This window comes from Alligator mississippiensis, chromosome 6 (genome assembly GCF_030867095.1).
Source record: "Alligator mississippiensis isolate rAllMis1 chromosome 6, rAllMis1, whole genome shotgun sequence".
Taxonomy (NCBI): Eukaryota; Metazoa; Chordata; order Crocodylia; family Alligatoridae; genus Alligator; species Alligator mississippiensis.
The window spans coordinates 63,690,066-63,716,954 of NC_081829.1; the positions used below are offsets into that span (position 1 = coordinate 63,690,066).

The 26,889-nt window shown below is 44.0% G+C and overlaps 1 protein-coding gene across 3 annotated transcripts in view; it reads left to right on the forward strand.

Moving 5' to 3' along the window:
• Positions 1-26,889, forward strand: part of PCDH15 (protocadherin related 15) — a 1,303,618-nt gene that overhangs the window by 1,093,522 nt on the left and 183,207 nt on the right. For all 3 annotated transcript variants that reach the window (XM_059729933.1, XM_059729932.1, XM_019484297.2), the window contains one exon: positions 26,567-26,676. In XM_059729933.1, the coding sequence (XP_059585916.1) occupies positions 26,567-26,676 (110 nt within the window). The remainder of the gene's footprint in view (positions 1-26,566; positions 26,677-26,889) is intronic.

The window sequence follows — 26,889 nt, forward strand, 5'->3', positions numbered from 1 at the left end:
TAAGACTCCCCGGCTCCCTATCTCTTTTCTTTTCCAACTCCCACCTGTCTAAAGGTATCTAGCTTCTGTTTATCTCACTTTCTGATTCTTTTTTTGCATTTTTGTAGCTTTTTTCCCCATTTTTCTCTCCTCTTTGTCACCTCCCCCCTGTACTTCCGGTTTCTTTGTCTGTGTGTTGCTTCTTTACAGCCTTCTTTCTTACCGTCTCTTTTCCTTCCTTTTTTCTTTTCTGTTTGCTTATTGCGGGGAGTTACCTTTTCCAATAGCTTGCCTTCTAAGGGGTGCTCTTAATTACCCCTTCTTCCCCCCTCTTTGTTTTCTTTTTTTTTTTTTGCTGTTTCAACCCCCTCCCCCCCTGCCATTTTTTTTTCCTCCACCCCTTTCCCCCTCCCATCTAAAGTTTTGTGGCCACATTCCCAGACACTTATCTTTTTAGTTAGTATAAACTTTTTTTTGGTTTTCTTTTGCTCAGTTATAGCTTGAAATTAACTCTGTCCTAGCAGGAATGGCTGCTCCTACACCCAGCAGCTGGCATCAGGATGCCTCTCAGAACCTCCCCATTACCCATGGCTTGAGGGTTCACACCCCTCCCTACATCGGGGTCAATCTGCGTAGATGCCCTCGCTAATCTCCTGGGACAGCGTAACGTATGTTACACAGGTTGTGTTAACACGGTCCCAATGATTTACCTGAGTTATTCCACCCTAGTTAACAGGGTGTACGCAGAGGGCCTGGACATTGTGGGCACACACTATTTTTCACACTCCTAGACACCCCAACAGTGATGGTGGTGATTTCTAATGTGCCCCCACATGTAACCGATCGGGAGCTGGCCAAAGAACTCAAGCCCTATGGGGTTCTTATGAGTCCCTTTCATTGACTGACAATAGGAAGTAAGAATCCAAAACTGAGGCATGTACTGTCTTTTCAAAAGCAGGTTTTCATGCTTCTCAGGGAGGGCCCACGGTCTCTGCCTCAGTCCTTGAGCCTCATGTTCAACGGGTGGAGGTTTGTGATCTATTTTTCCTTTGGAGGAGACCACGTGTTTTCAGTGTGGTACTCTTCCCACCTAGCATCCCAGTGCCCGTGGGGGAGATCGGCCAGAATATCAGTGACTACAGCGGCACCGACGGATGGCGCATCCACTTCTGGGATGCAGGCCCCACCCAGTGAGGCTGGGAGCTTTTCCCAACCTCCTTCTACTCTTGTTCCATTTGAGGGGGCTGGAGTCTCTGGCATGAGACTGCCATCCAGCGGAGGGGAAGGGACTGGGCCCCAACCCTCCCCCCATTCATTCCACCTACAGTGTCCACCCCCACCAATACAGAGACACCATCAGGTGGAGAGGCTGCTGCCTCCACTTCCCCCCTGCCTGCCCTGAATGCCCTGATTGAAGTGGCTGGGGTGGTCAGCGATTGTGGCACCAAGGCCCTGTCGGATGATGGGACTCAGGCCTCCTCCCAGTTGCCTTCCATCGCGGCCTTGTTTGAGGTGGATGGCCCTGGGGAGGCAGGCCAGAAGCAGTCTGGCCCATCCTCTATGATGGGTGGGCCACCTGCCACAAAGAAGAAGAAGAACAAAGAGAAGAAAGTGAAGGGCCACTCAGGACTCCCCATCCCTGCTAAGAAATTCCTCAGCTGGTGCTGGGGGGGGCCCACTGGAGACCCTGGCCCTGCTCCGGCTGCATGTCAATGACCCTGTTAACCAGGGATGAGGGCAGCTTGGAGGTGGGGGAGATGAAGGTGGGTGTCACTAACCCTTCACCTGTCTCCCAGCTTCCAGAGGTGGGTGGCAGTAAGACCTATGCTTCTGGAGATCTGACCCAGGGGGCAACACAGGAGTCTGTTGACCTCCTGGTCACATCTCAGGCTATGGAATTAGATGAGGAGGCTAGTGAGATGAAGATCCAGCTGTATGAGTGTCACAAGTGACCTTGAAAGCAGGATGGCCTCTCTCCCTCCAAGAAGGTGGGGATTGCTCTTCAAGAGCCAGACCTTGACCTGGATGATCAGAGGAGGTCGATGGGTTTAGATATTGAGGGTGTAGATGCTGAGCTCCCAACAAGGGTGCAGCCTCACCGTGCGTCTGTTGGAAATGTGCAGCCCACGTTGGCAGACCCCCCCCTGGGTCGGTCCCGACTGGGGGGGGGGGCTCCTGACCTTTTTGAAACAGATTAAGGGACAGAAGAACATAGCAGGGCACATCACCCAATGGTGCACAATCCTAAAGTTTTTATCAAGGCTGCCAGAGCTGTGGCCAAACTTATGCAACAAGATCTAGGCACTCGGGAGATGGCTTATCATCTGGAGTAGCTCGCACTGCGGGTGAGAGATGAGTGGGGCCTGGCGGGGTCCCTGGAGTAGAGTAGGGCATGATAGGCTTTTTTTGAACTGTCTCTGCTTTTTGCTCCTCTCTCGGGGGCTCGCTCTTCTAGCTACACCTTACCTCACTCTTCCTCTCCCACACCCACACTCATGGCAGCCACAACCATTGGCACCTTTAACATCAATGACTGTCAAGATCCAGTGAAATGGGAGGCCATCCTGGAGCTCCTGCACCAGAAGCAGCTGGCTGTCGCCTTCCTCCAGGAGACGCATTCCGACAGGCTTAACCAGTTGGCTTGGCACACTGCCTGGCAAGGCCAGTTGTTCTTGAGTCACGGCACCAACCTTAGCGTCGGGGTAGCAACTCTCCTATCGTCACAACTACAGCATGACATGGTGGTGGCACAGGAGATTGTCCTTGGTTGCTTGCTGACTGTCCGCATCACCCTAGCACAACACCACCTGCTACTCATCAACATTTATGCACCTACTGATGGCCAGGGGAGGGTCACTTTCTTCGAGTCCTTGGCTACCCTTTTGTGTGATGTTAGTGAGAATGATGACCTGCTCCTTGTAGGTGGGGACTTTCATTGTACCACTGAGAACCTGCTTGACCGTACGGAGCCTGAGCCTCACCTGCCCTCAGCCCACAAGTTGCAGTCCGTCTTGGAGACTGCAGGCCTCATTGACATCTGGTGAGCCCTGCACCCTGACGGTCACCAGTACACCTGGGCCAAGATGAGTGCCGGTGGTCTCACTATGGCCCACTTCAACCACACTTATGTCACCAGGCACTATCTGCGACTCCTATGCAGTGGCCACGTCATTCCCTCAGGCCTGTCAGATCATGGCCTGGCTTGCTGTGAATTGAGCCTGCTGGGGAGAACCTGTGCATGAGTGCCCTATTGGTGCTTCAACATCAACCCATTCTGAAATCTTGAAGTCATCTGAAAATTATTTTTTTCTGTAGTGGGTATAGTAATTTAGACATCTATCTTCACAGAACACTGACATGAAAATGGAATTATTAGAAGAAAGCATTGTCTCCCACCATAGGGGTTCACTGCTGCACACATGAAACTGTTTCTCTTGTGCCATTGTGAGGAGCAGATGTGCCTCTCTCCTCAGAGGAGATTGTTTCATCAGTGTGTGACTAAAAACAGTTGGAGTTGGGAGAAAAGAATTAAATAATGAAAATAATAAATTTTATGAAGAACTGGAGTCTCTTATCACACAAGTTCCAAAGGCAGACAAGCTCATCATCCTTAGTGACTTAAATGATAGAGTTGGCACAGATCAACCAGACATGGCCAGGTGTCATCATTAAAAATGGCTTAGGAATGCAACAGCAATGGGCTCCTCCTGCTGAGGAAATGTGCTGAACACGACCTCCTCATCATCAACACAATCTTCTACCTGCCAAACTGCAACAAGATGACTTGGATGCACCTGCACTCCAAGCACTGGCATTTAATTGATTACATCAGCATAAGGAGAAGAGATGGACAGGATGTCACAATGGCAAAGGCCATGAGACATGCAGAATGCTGAACTGACCACAGGTTCATAGTCTCCAAGCTGAATATCTGGATGCATCCTAGTAAATGACCACAAGGTCAAAAAGCACCCCAAAAACTCAATGTCTCCAAATTGAAACAGGAGAATGTGACATAGGCATTTGTTGAGGAACTGCACAGCCAACTAGCAATGGATGTGACAATGGATGTACACTCCAATACCATTAAGGAAAATTGGTCATCTTTCAGAGACTCTGTCTACTCAGTTGTATCCAATACTCTTGTTCCCATCATACATAAACATCAAAATTGGTTTTATATCTGTTCACTTGCTTATTGGTTTGATTAAAATTGTACTGACATAGGGAGAGTTCTGAATGAGAAATATTGGCTCCATAAAGCCTGCTTAGAAGACAGTAGTTCAGCATCTAGGAAGGCAGCCTTCAATAACATCAAGAGGATTGTCCAATGTAGACTCAGAGAGATGCAAAACTCATGGCTGAGCAACAAGGCAGATGAGATTCTATCCTATGCAGACAGGAATGAAATGAAGAACTTCTATGACGCTCTGAGGAGAATCTATGGGCCATGGTTATCAGGAACATCTCCAGTAGGGCTGTGCAAAGCTTCAGGTGGTGATTCAATTTAGAGGATATTTGGCCTGATTCAGTGGCTGAATCTCCAAATCTGAATTGAATAAGGGGACCAATGAAAAGGTCTGAATTGATTCAAAGCTCTCTGAATCTTCAGAAAAGATTTGGAGAGCTTTGATGATTTGGGCAGTTGCTAGTGGCTGCAGCAGGGAGCTGTGGCTGACTCCAAGCTGGTAAGTACTAGGGGTGGAGGAGTGGGGCTGAGAGAGGGGGGTAGAGGACCATGGTGGGGACCTCTGCTAGCCCCCTGATCCCCCTCTGCCAGCCCCCCACAGCTGCCTCCCCTGCCTCATCTCCCAGTTCTTTAAAGAAAAACTCCAGTGCTCACCAGGTGCTGCCGGGTGGAGGAGCGATCTCCACTGCTCCCCACTGCCCCATGCTGCATGGCAGACTCACCACTCCTGCAGCGGCCACAGGGCTTTGGGGGGGGCTCATGAAGAACCCCCCCACATTGTGTGGGGCAATGGGGATAACCCCCCTCCGGCAAGGAGCAGTGAGTCCTGGGCTTTTCTAATTTTTTTTCCTTAAAGGGTCAGGGGAGTGAGGGAGGTATCGGGGGCAGTCAGGGGCAGTGGGGATCACCCCCCCCCCCCGACCAGGCTGCACCCGGTGAGTTGGGGCTTTTTTTCCCCCAAAGATCTTGGAGCTGGGGCGGGCAGAGCAGTCATTGTTGGGCTGTGGGGGAAGGGCCTGGCTGATTTGGAGATTCAGAGATTTGGCAGCAGCCAAATCAGATTTGGCTGAATCAATTCTGGACAGTGATTCAAATCACTGAATCGAATCACTGTCCCCCAAATTGGCTGAATCCGAAACCGAAGCAAATACTCGCCACTTTGTACATGCCTAATTTCCAATACTGAGTGCTGATGGCACCACACTGCTCATCAATAAAGGAAAGATACTGAAGAGATGGGCAGAACACTTCAACAAAACCCTCAATCAACAGTCATCTATTAGTGGAGAGGCAATTGATCAACTGCCTGAGGTAGACATTAATATATCTCTTGCTGATCTTCCAGTGCTGACTGAGACTGTGAAAGCAATTAACCTGCTGTCAAATGGTAAAGCAACTAGAGCAGGTGCTATACCAGCAGAGGTCTACAAGGCTGGAACCTTGCACATAGCTTTGAAACTGACTGAACTTTTCCAGTCAAGGCACTATACCCCAAGGAGTTCAAGGATGTATCCATTGTTCACTTGTACAAGCAGAAAGGCAATAGACAGTCCTGCAACAACCATTGGGGCATCTCTTTACTGTTGATAGCTGGTAAAATCCTTGCCAGAATTCTGCTGAATCACCTTGTGCAACAGATTGAACCAGGGCTCTTGCCTGAGAGTCAGTGTGGTTTCAGGAAAGGATGCAGGACCATAGACATGATAATTGCAGCTTGTCAACTTAAGGAGAAATACCAGGAACAGAACTCCAACCTGTACATGACTTCTATTGATCTGATAGAATTACTTGATACAGTCAGTCAGGAGGACCTTTGGAAGATCATGGCAAAATGTGGTTGCCTGGAGAAATTCATCACAATGGTTTGGCAATTCTGTGATGGCATTCTCACTTGCATTGTGGGTGACAGAGTCATCTGAACCATTCCCAGTCAAGCAGTGGACTCAAGCTGGGCTGTGTGTTGTTTACAACCTTCTTCAGTATGATGTTCTCTGCCATGTTTACAGATGCCTTTCATGACTGAGATTAACATCAGTTACCAGATTGAAGACAAACTCTTCAATTTGAGTAGACTACAGGCAAAGATGAAGTTACAGGAAGTGACTGTTCATGATCTTCTGTTTGCTGATGACTGTTCCCCGAAAGCAAAATCTGAGTCTGACATACAATGCAGTATGGACCATTTCTGTTCAGCTTGTGACAACTTTGGTCTCATAGTCAACACTAAGAAGACTGAAGTGATACACCAGCCTGCATCAGGAAAGCCTTATGTACAGCCTACCATCACAGTGAATGGCTAGACCCTCCAGGGAGTGGACAAGTTCACTTATATCAGCAATACACTGTCATGTGCAGTTCACATCAATAATGAAACGAATGCCAGAATTGTTAAAGTGTGGCCTTCGGCAGACTATGTGCAAATGTGTAGAAGTGCAGAGGCATCAGTCAACAAACTTAGCTGAAGCTCTACAAAGCCAGTGTGTTGCCAATCCTGATGTATGCATGCAAAACCTGGATGGCATACAGATGTCATGCTATGAAGCTGAAACACTTTCACATGAGCTGTCTAAGGAAATTGATGAGGCTAAGATGGCAAGACAAGGTTCCAGACACATTCCAAGCACCCACACTCTGTTAATGAAATCACAAATGAGATAGGTAGACCTTGTCACCAGGATGTCAGATGAGCAACTGCCAAAGTAAATATTTTATAGTGAGCTAAAGGAGGAAAAGTGCTCCCAGGGAGACCAGAAGAAATACTTCAAGACTCCCTCAAGTCACCCCTGAAACATTTCAACATTGACCCAAAGTCTTGGCAAGATATCACTCATGATCATTCTACCTGTCTAAGCCTCATTCATACTGGACCTACTGTCTATGAGTGTTGAAGAGGTGCTGAGGCAGAGCAGAAATGCAAACAGCACAAATTTCTCAGTAGCAGCATGTCTGCTGTTGGTTCAAGGAACCAAAAGTGGTATCTCTTGCTTAGTGTGCCATAGACTGTTCAAAGCACAAATTGGCCTGATCAACCATTCATATGTTCACAGAGACCAAACCAACCAGTGATGTTATCGTCATCTTTTAATTTGAAGGACAAGTAACAACAACAGTTTTGGCAAGACTCAACCAATTGAAAAATTTACAATGCAGGTATCCTTCCCTTGCAAAAACACACTACCAACATCTTTACATAGGGTGTATACAAAAGTTATGTTTTTCATGCAGTGAGGCCCTGAAAGCACTCTATAGCCATAACACAATAATTGTTCATAGATGCAGAGCACTTTTAAAATGTGAGAATTTAATTCTCATCTGATGCAGTATCAGACAGGACTGCTTTAGGGCAGAATGCCTTAGGGAACATATGTACACATCCCTGCAAGGGTTAATTTTGGGCAATTCTGCCTGCATCCCATGTGGCTTTGTAGGCCTGGGATGGTGCTCATGTGGGTGAGAACCAGCCCAGCTGGGCCCCCAGGGCTGTCACAGAAAGGAGACAGAAAACCTCTTTCTCCTACCTGTGCAGCTGGGGAAGGGAGGCCTCCCTTGCTATGTGCTCCCCCTCAGATTAAAGTTGCCCACTCTAACTGAAACTATTTTGGGAGATCTTTTTTTCCAACATGTCATAATGTCATTAATAGGGGTGCACCAATAGAGATTTTTTGGGATAATACCGATGGCTGATTTTTAACGAGCCATATCGGCCACTACCTATCTGATTGCCAATATGCAGCTGGGCAGCTTAAAGAGCAGCATTCAGCTGGTAAGTCTGTTGTGGAGGAAGAGGCGAGGGCATAGGGAAGGGGCTTGTGGGTGGTAGATCAAGGACCCTGTGGTGAGGGAGGGAGTGGGGCTGCAGTAGGATCAAGGACAGGCACTGCACAGCCAGGGTGGAGCACATGACAAAGCTGTGAGTGGCTCATCTGGGAGGTACAGGGAGGGGAGCAGTTCCCACTGCTGTATGCACCCAGAGGGGGCATGGGTGGCGTGTGCCCCCAGATCTACATGTGGGGTGAGGGCGGGCTGCCGCTGTGGGCTGGAGCCAGGGTGGTGCTGAAATCTTCCCGAGGGGGGGCTCAGCTGAGCTGTACTTGGGGTGGGTGGTGCAGTACCTAGAGGGGGGCTGCAGCCAACCCAAAATTCACTTTAGCCCTCATCCCAGTGCCACTGCTACCCACCCTGAGTGTAGCCTTGGCCCAACCACCTGCTGGGAAGAGCCTGGTGCCACCTCGAGCCCACAGTGGCAGCCCACCCTTGCCCTGTGCACAGATCCGGGGGCACTTGCCCTCCATGGCTCCCCCAGGGGTGTACATAGCAGTGGGAGCTGCCACCCCCTCCCTGAACCCCCAGAATAGCCACTTGCATCTCCATCCCATGCCCCACCCTGGCTGTGCAGCACCTGCCCCTGCCCCAGTCCCACTCACTCCCTCACTGCTGGGGCCTCAATCTGCCCCCCTGCCATACCCTTTCCCTCATAACAGACTTGCCAGCCAGACCTGGCTGCTCTCCACACTGTCGGGCTGTGCTTCTGGCCACCTGTGTGCTGCACTGTGGCTGTGCACATGCACGAGGCATTTATTGGTGACATGATTGACCACATCAGCCAAAAAAGCCGATATCTGATACTGTCAATTTTCCTTATACCGGTGTCGATTCGATATGGGATCGATGTTTCAGTGCATTTCTAGTCATTAATTGTACTGTTCAACCTGTTCACAATATCAATCAGATGCCTGTGCTGGGGTCTTGGGAGGCATCAGGCCAGGTCTGCAAAGCCTCCCTCACATAAGTGTCTTGACAGCAGTAGCCTCATGGCTGCCACACCCTGATCTGGGTTGGAGGTGGGAAATTGGAGACTCCCCCAGTATCCCAGGATGGGTAGCTGGGCTGGATCCACACAGCAAGGGGCTCTGTTCTTTCCCCTACCTGTGGCTTTTGACAACAACAACTTTTGTGCTTCTGTACACAGACCTGGAGCAAGAGAACTGGGGTCTCTTTACCTCATGGGCCCAGTCTGGCTACCCTTGCTTGGGTCTTGAGGGGCTCCATTTCCCCCCACCTCAGCTCCAACCATGGCAGCTGTGAGGATGCTGCTGTCCAGACGCTCATGTGGGAGATGAGGGGAAGGGAGCTCCCTCTGCTCTGTGGGCCCAAACTGGATCTCCCAAGACCCCAGCAGAGGTAGTTGGGGGAGGGGATTATGGCAAGGGGTTGGTGCTGGGGACAGGGGTGGTCTGGCAGCCTCCTGGGAGGCTGCTGGAGTGCTCACACCTGCTGGCCTGGGGCAGTGCAGGAAGGCTCTGAGCACCAACACCTATCAGACAAATGCCGGTTGGGTTCAATGGTGCTCTAATTCATGGTGCTTTGTGTAAAGCACCAAAGTCATTGCATCTCCCCAACAGGTTGTTTAAACTTCTGTATGCAGTCAGGGTAATATTTTTCAACAGGGAGGTACCTAGGGAGTTCGGATGCTTGCAGAACTCAAAGGCCATTTTTGGATCACAAAAATGTGTTCTTAGAACACTAGAATTTTTTTAAAATTCTAACCCAGAACATAGAACACTAGAAATATTCTTAAAGAAACAAAGAGCTGGCTAAGAACTAGAGAGTTGGCAGCATTTTTATATGCATGTCTTCTAGTTGAAGTCATCGCTTATGAAATTCTGCTCCAAGATTTGGCTATGTATAAATGACTAGTTGAATGATGGTTACCAAAGCACATTGCTGCCCTCTATCTCACTAAGTTTGAGAAAATGTAGTTTTTATCCTTACTATTAAGGAGTCATTTTTTTTCCAAATAACTATTAAAGATTTCTGAACTCAGTCCCACTGAATTCAGAGTTCATGTATCATGTTGTGACAGAGTATTGGTTTTATTGTAAAATTTCTGTGTTAACCACATTTATGTTACAATAATGTTGCATGTGTCAGTTTTCCCTTGGCTAATTTATATGCAAGGGAATGCATGGAAATGGATTAAAGAGACAGTGAAGCCAGATTTACCTACTTGTAGGACAGGATAAGACAGAGCTCCAGCAGCAACAGGATATGAGTAGCTTTGTTAGCACATCAACAAAGATGGGATGTCTGAGGGCACCCAGGAAACTCTAGAGATGCTGAAAAAGATAAGCATGGCAATGGGCAAGCCAGGAGGATGTCAGCACCTGGCTAGAGCTTCTTAGGACAGAGAACAGTGAGGCAGCTTTGAAGATGGGCAGACTAGAAAGGGAACAGCCAAGTAATTTCGGGGTGCTGTTCACGCTGCACTGGGGACTAAGGGACTGTTTAATCCTTGGGAGAGAGCTAGGGGATTCCATGGCCTTCTCTAAACATGCAGGTAAAAGCATGTTTGGATATAATGCATGATCCACACAATCATACCTCCTGGCATGCCATATGTGTATTGCAGGAGGTGTGATTGTTAGATCATGTATTAGATCTAGTTGCTGGTGTAGGGGGAGTCTGAGTGGCAAGAGGCAGACACCCACATCTGGGAGCCCCCTTTGGTGAGGAGGCTCCAAGCCTCAGGGGCTGCACTCAGTTGGGATCCAGAGTCCCACAGCTGATGGGAGTCTGATTTTCAGCTGCATGTCATGTGCAGATGGAACTGAGAGACCCTGTCAGTTGACAGGGCTCTTGGTCCCAGATGCGCCTCATGTGCAACCGGGACCCAGAGTCCCACAGCTGGCCAATGACACGTGCTGCCTTAATTGATGCCCCCATCTCGCCAAATCCAAATTCTTGCATCTTATATTACCCCTTTCTAATGCATTCTACTAGGGGAGAAAAAGGATAACCCCCCTTTTTTTAGTGCGGGAAAACATAAGCCCAAATTGGTTTCTTGCCATGGGTTCAAATGGTTGCTATGTGTAATTTATTTCCTTTCTGTCAAGGCCAAAATAGTTATTTTACCTTATTGCTCTGCTGCAGCTCTCCTGGGTTATTGATACTACCCTTTTTGTTCCTTTATATCAACCTTTAGATGCAGTTTTTTACACTGTTTCTAGTGTTGGAGTAATCAAGTCTTAGTCTTAGATCTTAGATGACTAAATTGCTTCTAGAATACAAGGAATAAAAGAAGGGAATCTCTTGGCTGTTATGTCAGCTATGCAGCGGGAATTATAGTTAGCATCCATATATGTACAAAATTAATTTCTCCTATACCTATTCTGATTTCTCAACAGAAGTATGTGTGATTAAAGATGCACAGCTAGTCTGGACAATACCCATCCTTCCTTTCAGTCTGACTATAGCCTATGAACCATAACTATAGTCTTTGATTGCTCTACAGTCAGAAACAGTTAATGTTCTGCCATGTTTAGATGACTAACTTGCAAAGGTAAATTTCTTTTGAAGGCTGTGGTCACCATTTTACAGGCTTGTAATAAATCTTACATAATGTACAATAGACCCATGTTAAGTTCTGCAGCTCTGGTCCTTGGAGGTACTGAAATCAGTGGGTGGTTGGCTTAATAGAGGATTTGGGAATAAGAACTCACTTTGCAGATAAGGGTTACGTGCATTTGTCTTGGGAAAAGTCTTCAGAAAATGGTTCAGCAACTAAAATCTCTGCTTTGTTTATCCGTCACATATGCAATGTTGATTCTTGGGTCAATTACTTCTTTACTGTAGTGCCTAGTATTTGCCACACTGCAAATAACTGCTTTTCTCTTTGGTTATATAATACAACCAGAAAGCTTCTTTGTCTGAAAGAAAAAAATCTGGAAAAAAACAAAAACAAAAGCATTCTTGTGTCATGAACTCAAGCAGTTGTCCTCTATATGGATTTACTAGTAGATCACTTGGACTGTCATAATGACAGGTCCTTCAAATGGGGATCCCATGGAAATCTAAACATTTAATGTAGATTTTACAGTCATTTCAGCTAATCCTGTAATGTGTTACCTGATCTCAACATTTGTCATAACTCCTGCAAATAGGGAAGTATTTGATTCGGATTTGGATTCGGCCAATTCGGAGGACAGTGATTTGATTTGGTGATTTGAATCACTGTCCCCATTCGATTCAGCCGACTCAGAATTGGAGATTCAGTGCTGATTTGGAGATTCAAATCCACTGGGGAAAGGCAGGCACAGCCAGGCAGTTCCAGGTTCTCCCACAGCTCCTTCAGCTGTGCCTGCTTCTCCCCAGGTGAGGGGAGCCATGGCACAAGCCCCCATGGATGCCCTGTCCAACCCCAACCCCTGCCCAGCCCTAACCTAGTCCCAGCTGTGGGAACTCTGGGACCTCTTGGCAGAGCCTCCCCATACAGCCCCCACTCTCTAATCTCCCCCCCACCCCACCCCACCCAGCCCTACCCCTGATGGCTGCCTCAGCATCCAAGCAATTAAAAAAAAATGCCATGCATTCACCAGCTCTAGCAGTGGGGATTGGGCACTCATGGCAGAGCCCCCCCATGCAGCATGGGGCAGTGGGTAACAGCAGAGATCACCTCCCTCTGCCTGGCACCCATGTGGAAGCTGCCCCATGGCGTGGGTATAGCACTGCTTAACAGGGCACTGCACACTGTCTGGGAGCTGGGGCAGCTCTACCTGTCACCCAGAGCCCCACAGCACTCAGTGCCAGCTGCCTCAGCTCCCAGACAGTGTGTGGCACCCTGCCAAGCCATGGGGCAGCTGCCACACAGGTGCCAGGTGGGGGGGGGGGGCATCTTCACTGCCCCCCACTGTCCCATGCCGTGTGGAGGAACTCTGCCAGGAGGTCCCACAGCTCCTGCTACAGCTAGTGAATTCAGGGCTTTTTTTTTTTTTTTTTTTAAAGTGCCGTGACTAGGCTGGGGCTGGGCAGGGCAGCCATGGGGGGCTTTTCCATGGCTCCCCCTGCCTGAGGAGAGGCAGGCACAGCCAGAAGAGCTGTAGGAGTACCTGCAGCTGCCTGGTTGTGCCTGCCTCTCCCCAAGGGATCCAAATTGCTGAAGCTCTTCAACTCTTTTCTGTATTGATTCAGAGGCTTCAGATTTGATTTGGACCTTTTAATGGGTCTCCTGATTTGATTCAGATTCAGAGATTCAGCTGCCAAATTGGTCCAGATCTCCTCTGAATCAAATTGGCAACAGAAGCTTCACACAGCCCTACAGCAACCATTACCTATCTATCCTAAAATGAAGAAAAAATAATTTGTATTCCTGAATGAACATATCACCCCTAAAAACTCAGGATCACAGAAAACTGGTTCAACTCTTCTGCCATATACTCTGAAAATGGATCTTTCTTCAGTTCATAGGTTATTTGATTAGGTTCTCAGGATGTCAAAATATGTTTCCATTCTGCAGCAAGCAGAGACATGGTTGAATTTTCTATTTTTGCAAGCAAAATCTTCTGAAATATTTCATTTTTCTCTCCTTACTACCAAATATATGGAGGTACAAGATGAAACTGACTTTATATCTTTATCTTGAGTGAAGTGGAATTTATCTTGTGGATCAGGCCCTATTTATTATGACTAAGACCTGCCATTCCTTTCAAAGAGACATCCTTTTCCCCATCTTCTCATAACTTCCTTAATTCTGCCCACTGGTATTGTTAGTGATAGTAATAGTGCTTATTTGCTGCTTAAGATGGTCATTTTCCCTTACTATAAAATGGGGTTCATTAATCCATATATTCAGTGATTGATTTTTGTCTTGTATTACTGTTGACATTAATTATAATGAAAATCCTCCCATGCACGCTAGTAGCAGTGACCACTTTCATTGAAGAAGTCACTTTTTTGTTCTCTTTGGACTCATACATCCAACTGTGATCAAGTCTAGACAAAGGAAGAGCCGTTAACATGGATTATTAGAGCTATTTCCATAGAAAAACATTTTGTAGATAGGAGGCAATTCTGCACACTTTTATTGCATCAGTTATTAATATCACACACACTTCTGTTTTGTACTTCAAAGGTATTAAACTAAACCTTAGTAACTTCAGAGCACTAATTAATTCCTATAGTCATTTTTCCTGAGACATCTGAATCCTAATCACAAAAGAAAAATATATCATACAATGTAAACGGGATTATCAATTAACTTTCTTCAGAACATCAAAGGTGCTCATTAACCATAATTTGATAACCTTGTCTAATGGAGGACAGCATCTGCTAGGCAGGAAACTAAAAAGAAATATTCCCATTTAGGGGGTCAACTACAAGCATTAAATCAAACCACTATTCACTTCAATGGAAATTTGCCTTGATATAAACACATGAGATTAGACCCTTAAACTCAGAACCATTTGGTCTTTGATCTGTTGATTATTATTTGGTGGTTGGAAAATGAGAATTAGTCTGTCATTTTGATTACAAAAGTTATAAAAGCACAATGCAAGGTGTACTTAATAAGTGATAAACACCAGGTTATAGATATTAATGCTTTTGAAAACAAAAATAACTACAATAGGTAACAAGCCATGAGTTTGACAGTGGCAAGTAATTAGCTAAGCTGTTGAGAGAAGATGGTATGACTTTTTTCTTTCACTCTCATTTTTTTCCTCTTCAATGATACAATGTCAGTTTTGGGGGTAATTCTTTCAAAGGCTGCTTCTTTGCTCTTTTTTGCCTAATTAAATGTTGGTGCCCTGTGCTTTTTCCATGAAATATTATGGTGAAATGAGTTACCTAAAGTTTATATCCTCTATATCATAATTAACATTGCCTTGATGACATGTTCGTGCTGAGTCTATTGCTGTCTTTGGTGAAAAGATAGTTGGAAGGTCACGATAGAATGATCACCTTCACCTTGGTAGATAGACCTTGGGATGTTTTACTTCATTTTTCAGTCTACAATAGAACTTACAGCTGAGTTAAAGTGAAGATACAGATGTAGAATAGAAATGCTGACACAACTTTTATAGTAGTGTAAGTCTGCCTTTACAATGTTAAAACTTGTCAACTTCAGTGACTTAGTATAATAGAGCAAAAATTTCCTGTTATCCTTGATCTTACAAGTGGAAATGACTACAGAATTAATTCACTCTGTAGAAAAGATCTGAGTGGTTCTAATACCTAACAATGTCCTACAATAACATTTATAATTTTTCAAAAATTATATAGATAGGAAAATATATTTTCCCTGATTTGCTTTTGTTGTATTCCTTATAAAAATAATAACATCCTAATGTATTTAGCTTTAATTTAAAAACAGTGGTGGTAGTACACAAATACATTATGCCTGATGACTTGGACTAGAGACAGAAATTACAGATACCCTGGTATAACTGATCACAAACTGGTTCAAATCTGCAATACAACAGAAGTTCAGTGCACATAAGCCAGTTTCAAAATGGCCAAAACTAGTTTAAGATAAATGTGGACAGGTGTAGTATCTGACTTAACTGATTTAGGTTAAATTGGTTTATTGAACTTCTATCCTAGATTGCCTCCAGATTCAAGTTATGTCAAGTCCCTCAGCATCCGAGGATGCTTTGCACCTACTCCACAAGCCCCTCTCTCAGGTGGGTGGGCTAGCTTTGGCCCAAGCTGTCTGCTCCAGCTGAGCTTCTGGCCTGGACCACTGCAGAACCGATTTAGCCTCAGGCTTTTTGACTATTTCTACTTAGCCATAGAGTTCATAAGAATGAAATTTGACATCTATTTTAAAAGATAATGGCCTAAGACAAAGGTTCACTATAACAACACCTGAGTTCACTTGTCATCTATTTTAGAGAGAAATACCATGAAAAGGTCAAAATATCTTCAACTGATGTGAGTACTACAAGACAGAAAGTAAATATGTGTGTACAGTATAGAGCACATAATCCTTTTTGAGCAAACTTTGAAAATAATATTGCATGAAAAACTGTGTTTAATGGAGGAGGAAGTATTCATTTCAGGGAAAGCCCTTTTTTTTTGGAAAATTAGTGTCACTTCAGACTGTCACAGTTGCTTGAGCTGGAATCTGAAAGCTTGAGAGCTTAATTTAATTTTTGCTCTAACATTTTCTTAAACACTCTCTCCACTTTTAATTAGCAGTGGTCTGTCTGTGGAGCTGATTGGGCAAGAACCCAATTTAGTCTAAATATAAATGGAAAAAACTAAACAACTACATGTCCTATATTTATTGCCTGCTTTTTATTTATTATTTCTATTTTACTATTTCAGTTTCAGCAATGTTAAGAAACCTTCTGCATATTTTGTAATCTAAATTGATAATCAAATCAAGGAAATCCCTTTTACTCTTCATACACTGTTGTTTTGAAAAGGAAACTTAGTTCACTTAAGATAGTACATTATTATTGGTTTTCCTCATTTAACTTGCTCTGATGCTTGGTATAGAATTGAACTTGTAGCTAAAAACATGGGTTGAATAATGTTTCTTGTGAAAGCACCAAAAACATTTTTCAGTAAGGAGAAGAATAAAGATGAAAATTTTCAGAGATGGGGGCAATATGTACTACCATTAAGCATGTTTCATATATAGAAAAATATAAACTAAAATATGGCTAACAGATAAAATACTAAGGATTTAAATGCTGCTAAATCCTGCTAGGGGCAAGAATCAGATATGGCTTAGAAGGAGGGACTGGTAAATGGAATATTTAGTTTAACTTTCTCTTAAAATCATTTAAAAATAGTCAGTCTAGTCTAGTACCATCATTTGATAAAGCAGTTAAAAAACCCCACACAAATATGCATCATGTCTTCTGAGTTATAAACCAAAAAACATAACACGCTAAAAGTGCATGACAGAAAGCACGCATAAGTACATTATTGCAGTGTAGTATTAAGCCAGTTTTCCAATTTACTATTGGTTTTGCTATTCTTAAATATAAATTTTATTAAATCTCATGCTCATGCTCTTGCAGATAGAAGAATTTCATGGTAAATTCAGAGCATACTGGGTAGTAGGCAAATTGAAAAATAGGATTAGTGCCTTACACTGCCTAACATTGAGGAAAGATAAGAAAAAAATAAGAAAGTGAAGTTAGAATATCATCCTGGAAATGTAAAAAGAAATAAATATAGATGTTGTTGTTACTTCCTACAGAATAATAAAGAGAGGAAAATGATGCAAGAGCATATAAGGGCAATCTAATCCAAAGTAAAAATGTACTTTATGGCTTGAACACTTTTTATTATTTCCTATGGAAACATTTACTTTGATTCTTCTTTCTTTTAGGGTAATCTTTTATTTTTTCTTCTTTTTGGAGGGGCAGGGGGGAGCAGTATTTATCTCTTGTTGCAGTGTTGTTTTGCTTTGGCCTCTGACAGACATACAGTTAAAGGTGCAATGGGAAATGATGCATGATACCCACAGTTGTACTTCCTGCCACACTGCAAATGCATGGCAGGAGGCATGATTGTGGGATCAAGCATCATATCTGATCACGCCATATTGCCAGTTCAGGGAGACCCTGGGATCTCAGGCTTAAGTGTAAAATGTGCCGGAGACTTTGTGAACAGGAAGAAAGCACAAAAATAAATACTACCAAAAAGGAAAACCAGAACTACCTACACACAAAAGCCTGGATGTGTGCTCTGATGCTTGCTAATTAGCATGTTTTGGAACAGACTTCATTAAGCAGACTGCTCCAGCAGCCACTGTGTCATGTGTATTCAGTGTCCTCACGCTTCAAAATGGTGGCAGGATGCTATAACTAAAGCTCATCGAACGAGCTTTCATCAAAGTTCCCCTGCCACTGTTTGGGATGGCAAGATGCTGAATGCACATGACACTGAGGGTGCTTTCATTAGAGCAGCTCACAGAGCCACTCTAATGAAAGTGCCTCCCCCCTCCATCTACCCTCAAGCTTGTGTAAAGATGCCCAAATTGTTCCAAGCCTGAGCAATTTCATGTTTATAGAGATGAAACAAGAGAACATTTTCTAGTCACTCTGTGGCTTTTAAAGTCACTTTATACTTCTCAAATCTGGGACCATGAGGTCAAGGTAAAACAGATCGTCTCAATAGCTGTTCTCACTCTACTTAATGTCAAGTTGCTTTTGTTTCCCCAAAGGCCCCATTGCCATAGGTATTCTCATATTGGAGATTAAGTGGATACAGCACGATTCTGGTCATTCCCTAGTTTTCCACCTATGACTCCTTTATCAGGGTTCAAAATGGGTGGTTGTGTAGATGTAGCTACAATTGGCCATATGCTACAACTAGAAGTAGAGATTGGGAACCAAGACATTTTTATTTGACAGTTAAACAAGCTTTAAGATTGATTTGTGCTTGTAGTACAAAATATGTTTAACAGAACTAAAGATGTACTAGTATAAGTCCAACTTCATTTAGGCTTTAGAGATTAAGGAGCATTATACTGTATTTATTTGAATCTAAGACAACAGCCCAGTAATTAGAATCTATATATGGAAAATGTATCATTTTGTTATAATTTTCCAGGTATAGAATTTAATTTTTGGAGGGTTATCTTAAATTGATTCCCCCCCCTACCCTGACCACACCCCACTGATACACCAGGGAAAGCAGTGGCTGGGGGGAAGTGGACTAGGGGGCCTTACCCTGTGCCCCCCACTTTCTTCTTTCTGCAGCCTTCTTGCTGCCCAGCCGCCTCCATCCCCAGTTCCCCACTATCTCTGACCCTCCCCCCACACTTCCCACCTTCTCATCCCTTTTTTCCCCACCCACTCCCCCAGTCTTTGCCCCTTCCCCCTACTCCCCAGTCTCTGCCTTTCCCCTCATACTCCCCACAGTCTGCCTCTTCCCCCTTTCCATTGCCCAGTCTCTACCTCTTCCCCCACCCCTTACTGTCAGATGACACCTAGGCTGTGTTTCCTCCCAGGTCATGGAGCACAGCACATGGAAGCACGGCCCTTGCCAGGCCATGCAGCAGCATTGACACTGCTGATTGGCCAAGCAGGGGACAGAGTTTCCCTGTGCTCTGTGCCCAGGAGGGAAAGTGGCCCAAGCTAGAATTTAACTGTGCCTCTCAGTAAGGGGAAAAAGGGGGCAGAGGACAGAGCAGAAGCTGCAGAGGGCAAGCAGAACAGGGCAGGTGGCTGCTGTGGATCTGACTTTGGCCTCAACCTGGGTTCAGGGCTAGAGTCAGAACAGCAACACTGACTGCCTCCGCTCCCCTTCTCCCCCACCCACTTTGTAGACAAATCTAAGACACAGGACTTTTTACCCATGCTCAGTGGTGGGGGGGACACCTCATCTTAGATTCAAGTATATGTGTTAAATAATTATGGTGCAATATTAGACACTAGGGGTGCACTGATAGATATTTTAGGGGCTGATACTGATAGCCAATATTTAAGGAGACACATCGACTGAAACCAATCTAATATCCAATACAGCTGCTGGCAGATGGTAAGTTCAGTGTAGTGGAAGAGGAGAGGGGAGGGAAGGGACATGGCGGGGGGCAGATCAATGCCCCCTTTAGCGAAGGAGGGGGGCAGGGGCAGGTGCTGCCCAGGAGGGGAGGCGGTGGGTGCAGGGCTAAGGCTCAGCTTGTGGGTTGGGGGCAGCTCACACTGTTGATTGTACCACTGGAGGGTGGGGGCAGCAGGGCATGCATCCCCAGATTTGTGCAGTGCAAGGTGGGTTGCAGCTGTGGGGTGGGCACACAGGGAAGGCGATGCATGGGGCTTTTCTTGCTGGGGGCTAGGCTCAAAGCAGGCTCTGGCAGCACTGGGAGGAGGCTGCAACCCCCCCAGATTTTGCCACAGGTCTGCTCCCAGCCACACCACCACCAGCTGCCTGGAGTAGCCCAGCTTGAACACTCTGCCTCCACCCAAGCTCCAAGAAAAGCCACAGCTGCACAGGGCAGTTGCGCAGGGCTGGAAGCAGAGCTGCAGCAAAATTTGGGGTGGCTGCAGCCTCCTCCCATCACCGCCAGAGCCCACTATGAGCCCAGTGCCCAGCAATAAAAGCCCCATGCAGTGCCGGCTCCGGTTTTGCCCTGCAGCTTCATCCCACCCCACACCACACAGATCCGGGGGCACATGCCCCTCCTGCCCCCACCGTCCCAAAGTGCAAGCAGCTGCAGGAGCTGCCCCCACCCCACAAGCCACACCTCTGTCTTGCACCACCCCCTGCCCCACCTGGACAGTGCCTGCCCCTGCCTCCTCCCTCACCAGGAGGGTGTTGATCTGCCCCACCACATCCCTTCCATACCCCTTCCCCTTTTGACTTACCAGCTGGAGGCAGCTCTCCATGCTGCTGGTTCTGCTCTGTGTTGTGCTGCATCTGCACGTAGCACAGGAATTTATTGGCCGAATTATCAGCCCCATCAGGCCAATATCCAATATAGACAAATTTCTTTATATCAGTACTGATCTGATATCAGATCAATGTATCAGTGCATCTCTATTAGACACCTTAAATATATATCTCGTTCTCAGTTTTTTGTACGTAAAAATACCTCATTTAAAGGTCTAATATGACAAGACCTTTCAAACCAGAAGATAAGGCTCTGCTTCTCTTTCCACCTTACAAATTAACTAAAGTAGATTATATATATTTTTTTCTAGATATATATATTTATAAGAAACAGAAAAAGAATCTACTTGTGTGCATGTGCATATGTCTAGGGAGAGAATGCACATGCTTTCCTGGACTAAAGCTCACTTTGGTGCTGTGAAAGGACATACAGGAAGCTGTGTATAAGAAGCAGAGAGAGATTTGAAAGCAAAGGCAGAAAGTAGAAGAAGAGAGGAAGGAGTGAGGGGGCAATGCTGAGAGAAGCAAACAAGAAAGAGCCCATAGGAACAAAGGATTCACAAAAGGGCAAAAATAACTCAGAGCAACCAAGAGTTTTTAATGCCAAGATAAATCCCAAACAGGAGGGCTATTGGAATGTGATAAATGTGATTTATCACATCTCCATGCAACATTTATGTGGCAATTTATAATCTCTGTAAATTTTTGGTTGTGCATATATCAATGCATATGCATGTAAACACTAGGATGCTGCTGAACATTTGAAATAGTATATTCAGGGGAAGGACACAAAGCCCAGAATGTAGTAGTGTTTGAGTTAAAATTCATCCAAAGAATGCAATACTGGACAGGAGATCAACAGTACATAAATCAAGACTAGTCAAGAATGAGTGAAAGATATCTGTCCAGTAGCCCATGTGAAAGCAAGTTGGCTGATGATAAATTATCTACATCAAGTTTGCTCAATCCTTAGGCTACAGATGAAATCTGGCCCTTGACACCTTGTCATCTTGTCTGCAGGGCTCTCCATAGGTCCAGAAATATGATGGTGGGGAAGCAGTGGTACTCCTTCCCTGCTGTCAAATTTCTAGACACTTGGAGAGCCGTGGGCCCTGTGCACTGGATTAGAAGCATAATTCATAGATTCATAGATGTTAGGGTCGGAAAGGACCTCAATATATCATCGAGTCCGACCCCCTGCATAGGCAGGAAAGAGTGCTGGGTCTAGATGACCCCAGCTAGATGCCTATCTAACCTCCTCTTGAAGACCCCCAGGGTAGGGGAGAGCACCACCTCCCTTGGGAGCCTGTTCCAGACCTTGGCCACTCTAACCGTGAAGAAGTTCTTCCTAATGTCCAATCTAAATCTGCTCTCTGCTAGCTTGTGGCCATTATTTCTTGTAACCCCCGGGGGCACCTTGGTGAATAAAACCTCACCAATTCCCTTCTGTGCCCCCGTGATGAACTTATAGGTAGCCACAAGGTCGCCTCTCAACCTTCTCTTGCGGAGGCTGAATAGGTCCAGGTTCTCTAGTCTCTCCTCATAGGGCTTGGTCTGCAAGCCCTTAACCATACGAGTGGCCCTTCTCTGGACTGTCTCCAGGTTATCCGCATCCCTCTTGAAGTGCGGCACCCAGAATTGCACGCAGTACTCCAACTGCGGTCTGACCAGCACCCGATAGAGGGGGAGTATCACCTCCTTGGATCTATTCGTCATGCATCTGCTGATGCACAATAAAGTGCCATTAGCTTTTCTGATGGCTTCATCACACTGCCGACTCATGCTCATCTTGGAGTCCACTAGGACTCCAAGGTCCCTTTCCAATTCCATGCCACACAGCAGGTCATTTCCTAGGCTGTAGGTGTGCTGGACATTTTTCCTCCCTAGGTTCAGCACTTTGCATTTCTCTTTGTTGAATAATAATCTCAGCATGCAGGGCTGGGTCAGGGCAGTACCAGGTCTCAGGGCCCAATCTTGGTGTGGGGAGATGGGAGGGAGTAGATCTGGGCCCCAGGAGCCCAATCCTGGCATGCAGAGGCAGGAGGGAGCAGTGCTGGAGCCCAATCCTGGCATGCAGGGGTGGGAAGGGGTGATGCCAAGTCTCCAGTGCTCAATCCCAATATAAGGATGGGAGTGGGCAGTGCTAGGATCCTAGGCCATAATCCTGGTGTGCAAGGGTAGGAGGGATAGTACTAGCCCCCCAGGGTCCAATTTTAGGATTGGGGACAGGAGGTGATAATTGGCCCCCAGGGCCCAATCTTGGCAGGAGAAAGCAGTGCCAGGTTCCTGACGGCTAAATTATGTCATGGCATTTCTGTCCAACCCACGGGTCAGCCCCAGGCCATTCTTCTGGATCACAGGGCCAAAAGGTTGAACACCACTAGTCTACATTATAAAATCATCACCAGTGCTGGCATGTTCCCCTGGTTCAACTTGTACAGAAATAAATATGGAATGCAATGTGGGAGAATCAAAAATAAGGAATGTGTCTGAAAATAATTCCTTCCACAGCTTCAGTTTCATTAGCTTTCATTTCTGATGTAAATTGCTTTCAGTAATACAAGTGACAAAATTGTAAACAGGTATAAATGATAGTTAATGAAGGGACCAAAGTGAGATATGTCACAAGGGATGTTTAACTGGTATAAACAAGGTTGTTGGCAGTTTCATTTGAGATGGTAAGAGTTGGATGCTGACTGATGCTCTCACCTTTCTAGATGTCTATATCTGGAACACTGCTGAGAGAGACAGATAGGTGCTCTTTTGTGGATAAATAACTTGTCCGTAGTTGCTCATTAAGAGCATTATTTAGATTCTAAATTCATATTTAGATTGAAAACAATGGTGTGTATTTACTTTCTTTGTACTTAGGTCATTCAATCCAAGAGTATCAAAACACTTAAATGTTAATGGATGAATAAGAGCAGGGAAGGAATGATATATTCATTTTATGAGGCTGAAACTTGGGAATGAAGCACTTTACCCAGGAATTAAAAATGAGAAGAAAACCAGATGATCTCAACACTGACATATGATCTAGCCACAAAACTATCATTTCCCTTTTAATATTTAATTTGTATTTTAAATCCGTCTTGGTGGCCCGGACAGGATTATGCTATATAAAACTACTGTTGTGTCTTATTCCACAAATATTTTGTTATCGTTTACTCCTATTAAAGTATTGAAATAAATATGCCCCTTGTTCTCCCTCCCAGACAATTTCAAACTGAATATATTTCCCATGTGTGTACAATACAGCTATTGAACCTTTTAGTCTTTTAAAAATTGGAAAATAATGAAGTTATCTCTCAAGACAGAGGATTAGAGATGTAGTACATGGAAAAGAACAGCATATTATTTATTGAGTTCTTCTGTCCTTTACCAATTCACTTCTCTATATTTTGCAAAAGATTCTTAAGGGACCAACTTTATATTCTAATTGAACTGATGCAGTACTCTTTGAACCTGATCACCTTAGTTAAATCAGGGAAATAAAATCAATGTCATTACTGAAAGGCTAGAAAGAAAATGAATTCCAGTCATTTTCTCTGCACTTCCTTTATTTCTTTTCATATTGAACCTGAAAGAGCTTCCTAATTGGTACTGATTCATCAGTCCATAGAACTGAGTATGTCAGAATGAAAGTTAAAGGATTGTTGCTGTTAAATACTCAAAGTAGAATGTGGGGTTTTTCCATAAAGTATTGAATTTTGCAGACTTCAATTGTGTGCATTTAGAAGAAGGGAAAACCTAGTGCAACATAATATAGATTGTAATTTTCATCCCTAATTTACATTGGATGAACTCATCAAATGAAGAGGTTTCTAAACTGCATTATGGTTTGTTTTCTTCTGCCACTAACACTGATCCTTGCTTTTTCAATATGTGCATAAATTGCAATTCCATAGATGTAACTTTTGACTCATAAATTAGGCAGTAACAATGACTTTCATTTCTATAGTACGTAATACAGTTTGTTAAGTAGGAATAAAATCAAGGTGATCTAGTCTCTGTGTGGGTTTCTTTTTGTGTTACAAAGAGGGAGACAAAGATCATCATGTTTCCCTTGATGCAGCACTGCCATGTACCCCCTTCTACCTGTGCAGTGAAGGCAACAGGTTTGTTTGCTTTCTTGCTATTTTTCTTTTTGTGCATATAATAGTAGTTTTTAAGGGCCCAAATGAAGGACTAGTTCAGTAGTGCTCATGGGTGACTGGTGCCTCCTGAGTTGGAGAAACACTTGCCCCCACCCCAACTGGATCCCGCAAGCTGGGAGGAGGGGGGGTTCCCTGAGGCCAATCCCGCATTGCCACTGGTGGTGCTCAAGCTATTGGCCCTGCAGGTGAGATAAGTGGTACAGGGCAGTCTCACTGGCAGGATGGAGCCCCACATACCAGGATTGTGCTTGGAAACCTGCCACCACCCTTGCCTGCCCATGCATGTTAGGATTTGGCCCTAGATGCTGTAAAACTAACCTAAAACTGTGTTGATGTTTCCTTTTTTTTTTCCAAAGGCAATGGAAAATTATTAATCAAATGATGCTTTTTCACAGCTAAATTTAACATGTTTATTGTCCTTAATATGAATTTTTGCAAGTACATTACTACTAACATCCCATCCCATAAGAAAAATACAAAAAACAGAAATCTAGGTTCAATTGCCAGCATTTTAGTGATGAAGAATTGCTCAGGCTTGCAGAGGTGAAGTTGGAAATAGGATTGTTTTAATAAACCCATTTTTTGTTCCTCTATATTTTGGAATATAACATTTGGGGTGGCTTCAAATTGGCAGGAGTTTTTGAAAGTAAAGGAAATTTTATGATGAAATATTGTCTGAAACTAATGCTTTAGCAATTGTAGACATTGGCCAGTATGATGAGATCTGCTTGTCTAAAATTAACATGGCAAATGCTGAGAGATAAGTAGGTATCTGCCATTCCTATTGAAATGCTAATATAAGTCCACTTTTGTTTATGTATTTATTTTTAAATAGAAAAACATTAAATGTTATTTTTCTGTAGTTCATAAGCATAAACAAAAATAGTAGGAGAATATCATGGAAAATAAAATTTTATGGAAGATCCAAATATCAAAATGAATGGGTGGATACAAACATTTTACACTGCAACCTTGCATTTTTCCTGGTATTTATATTTCCTTCCCATGGTATAAAAAAAACTAAAAGTTTTTACTGATTTAACTTTTACAATCTCTGTTTATTGAAAGGAAGCTGTTTCAGTTGAAAATGAGAGACAGCTATCCACTACTTATCCCTTTGTTTTTATTTAGTGAATGAAGTTTTGTGATATGTGCCAGTTCTTGAAATATTCCTATAATTTTTCTTAATGGGAAAGAATCTCTTCATTCCTTTTTTTTTTTTCTTTCAGTACATTACCATTTATTTCTTTGGTCAATTCAGTAATAAAAGTGAACTGTACATCATATTATTTTATCATTCATCACAATTATTGCCTTTTAAGTAATAAAGCAGGGAAGCCTAAGAGAGGAGCTTTTATTTAGTGTATAAGAGGTAGCTAATTATTTGCACCTGATGAAATTCACATGGATATAAGATGTTCAGTTTCACATATTATAAGTGCACCTAGGATGACTCTCTCTTAGCGGGCCAATATTAAACAAATCAGGGATCAAGATAATTGTCCAGAAATTTGTCCAAATGTAAGTTTTATATTGCTTTTCCAGTTGGGGATTTGGCAGTGAATGAGAAACTTCAAGTGCAAATATTTTCCCACTGACTCCCCTTGGACTACCTTTTCTTATGTGCATAATTAATGTTTCAGTGACTCAGGTTGTAAATGCAGGAAGCAGCTGATTTCCCCAGAAAGCATCTTGGCTTTTATTACAGAAACATGATAACAAAAGAAAACAGACATAATTATTCCAAGCCTTAGATTCCAGCTTTAAAGAACTTTCTTTTAAAGGTTGAAATTCAACAGTTTATTTCCAGTCCCCTGGCTTCCAGTTCCCATACCCTTCCAATCCTTTTCCTTTTTCATTTCTCACAACTAAGTTTATATTATATCTTTGAATTGTCCTATTTTGCACATTAAATTCCTTCAAGTTTCTGGTACTCTAAGGAAACTATATTAGTTTACAATTTATAAGGATTAAAACCTTGCCCTTGTTAACAGGTTCTCTGTTTTGATTGTGCTATGACAACCTAACAGGTGTGGGTGAAGGCTAATATGGAGAAGAAATATTTCTGTATATAGGATTGTAAGAAAAAGAAATTCTTTGTCTAATTTTGCAGGCCCCCACCAGTGAGTGAAAATGCACCTAAAGGAACTGTGGTTGTTGCTGTAACTGCTGCTGCCTTGAATCAGACAATTATTTATTCAATTGTTTCAGGAAATGCAGATGGTAAGTTCTAATATATCAATGAAGTGGCATGCTTTGTGGCATATTTTTTTAAATAGTTTCATAAAGTAATAATTGTAAATAAAAGAGCTAAAATAAATGCTACCTTAATAAGCCCATGTAACTACAACTAGTCCTGCTTCTATTTCCCTACTTTTATAAACCTGATGAATTCTGCATGCAGAATAGAATCACTTTCAGTATGGCTGAGAAAGG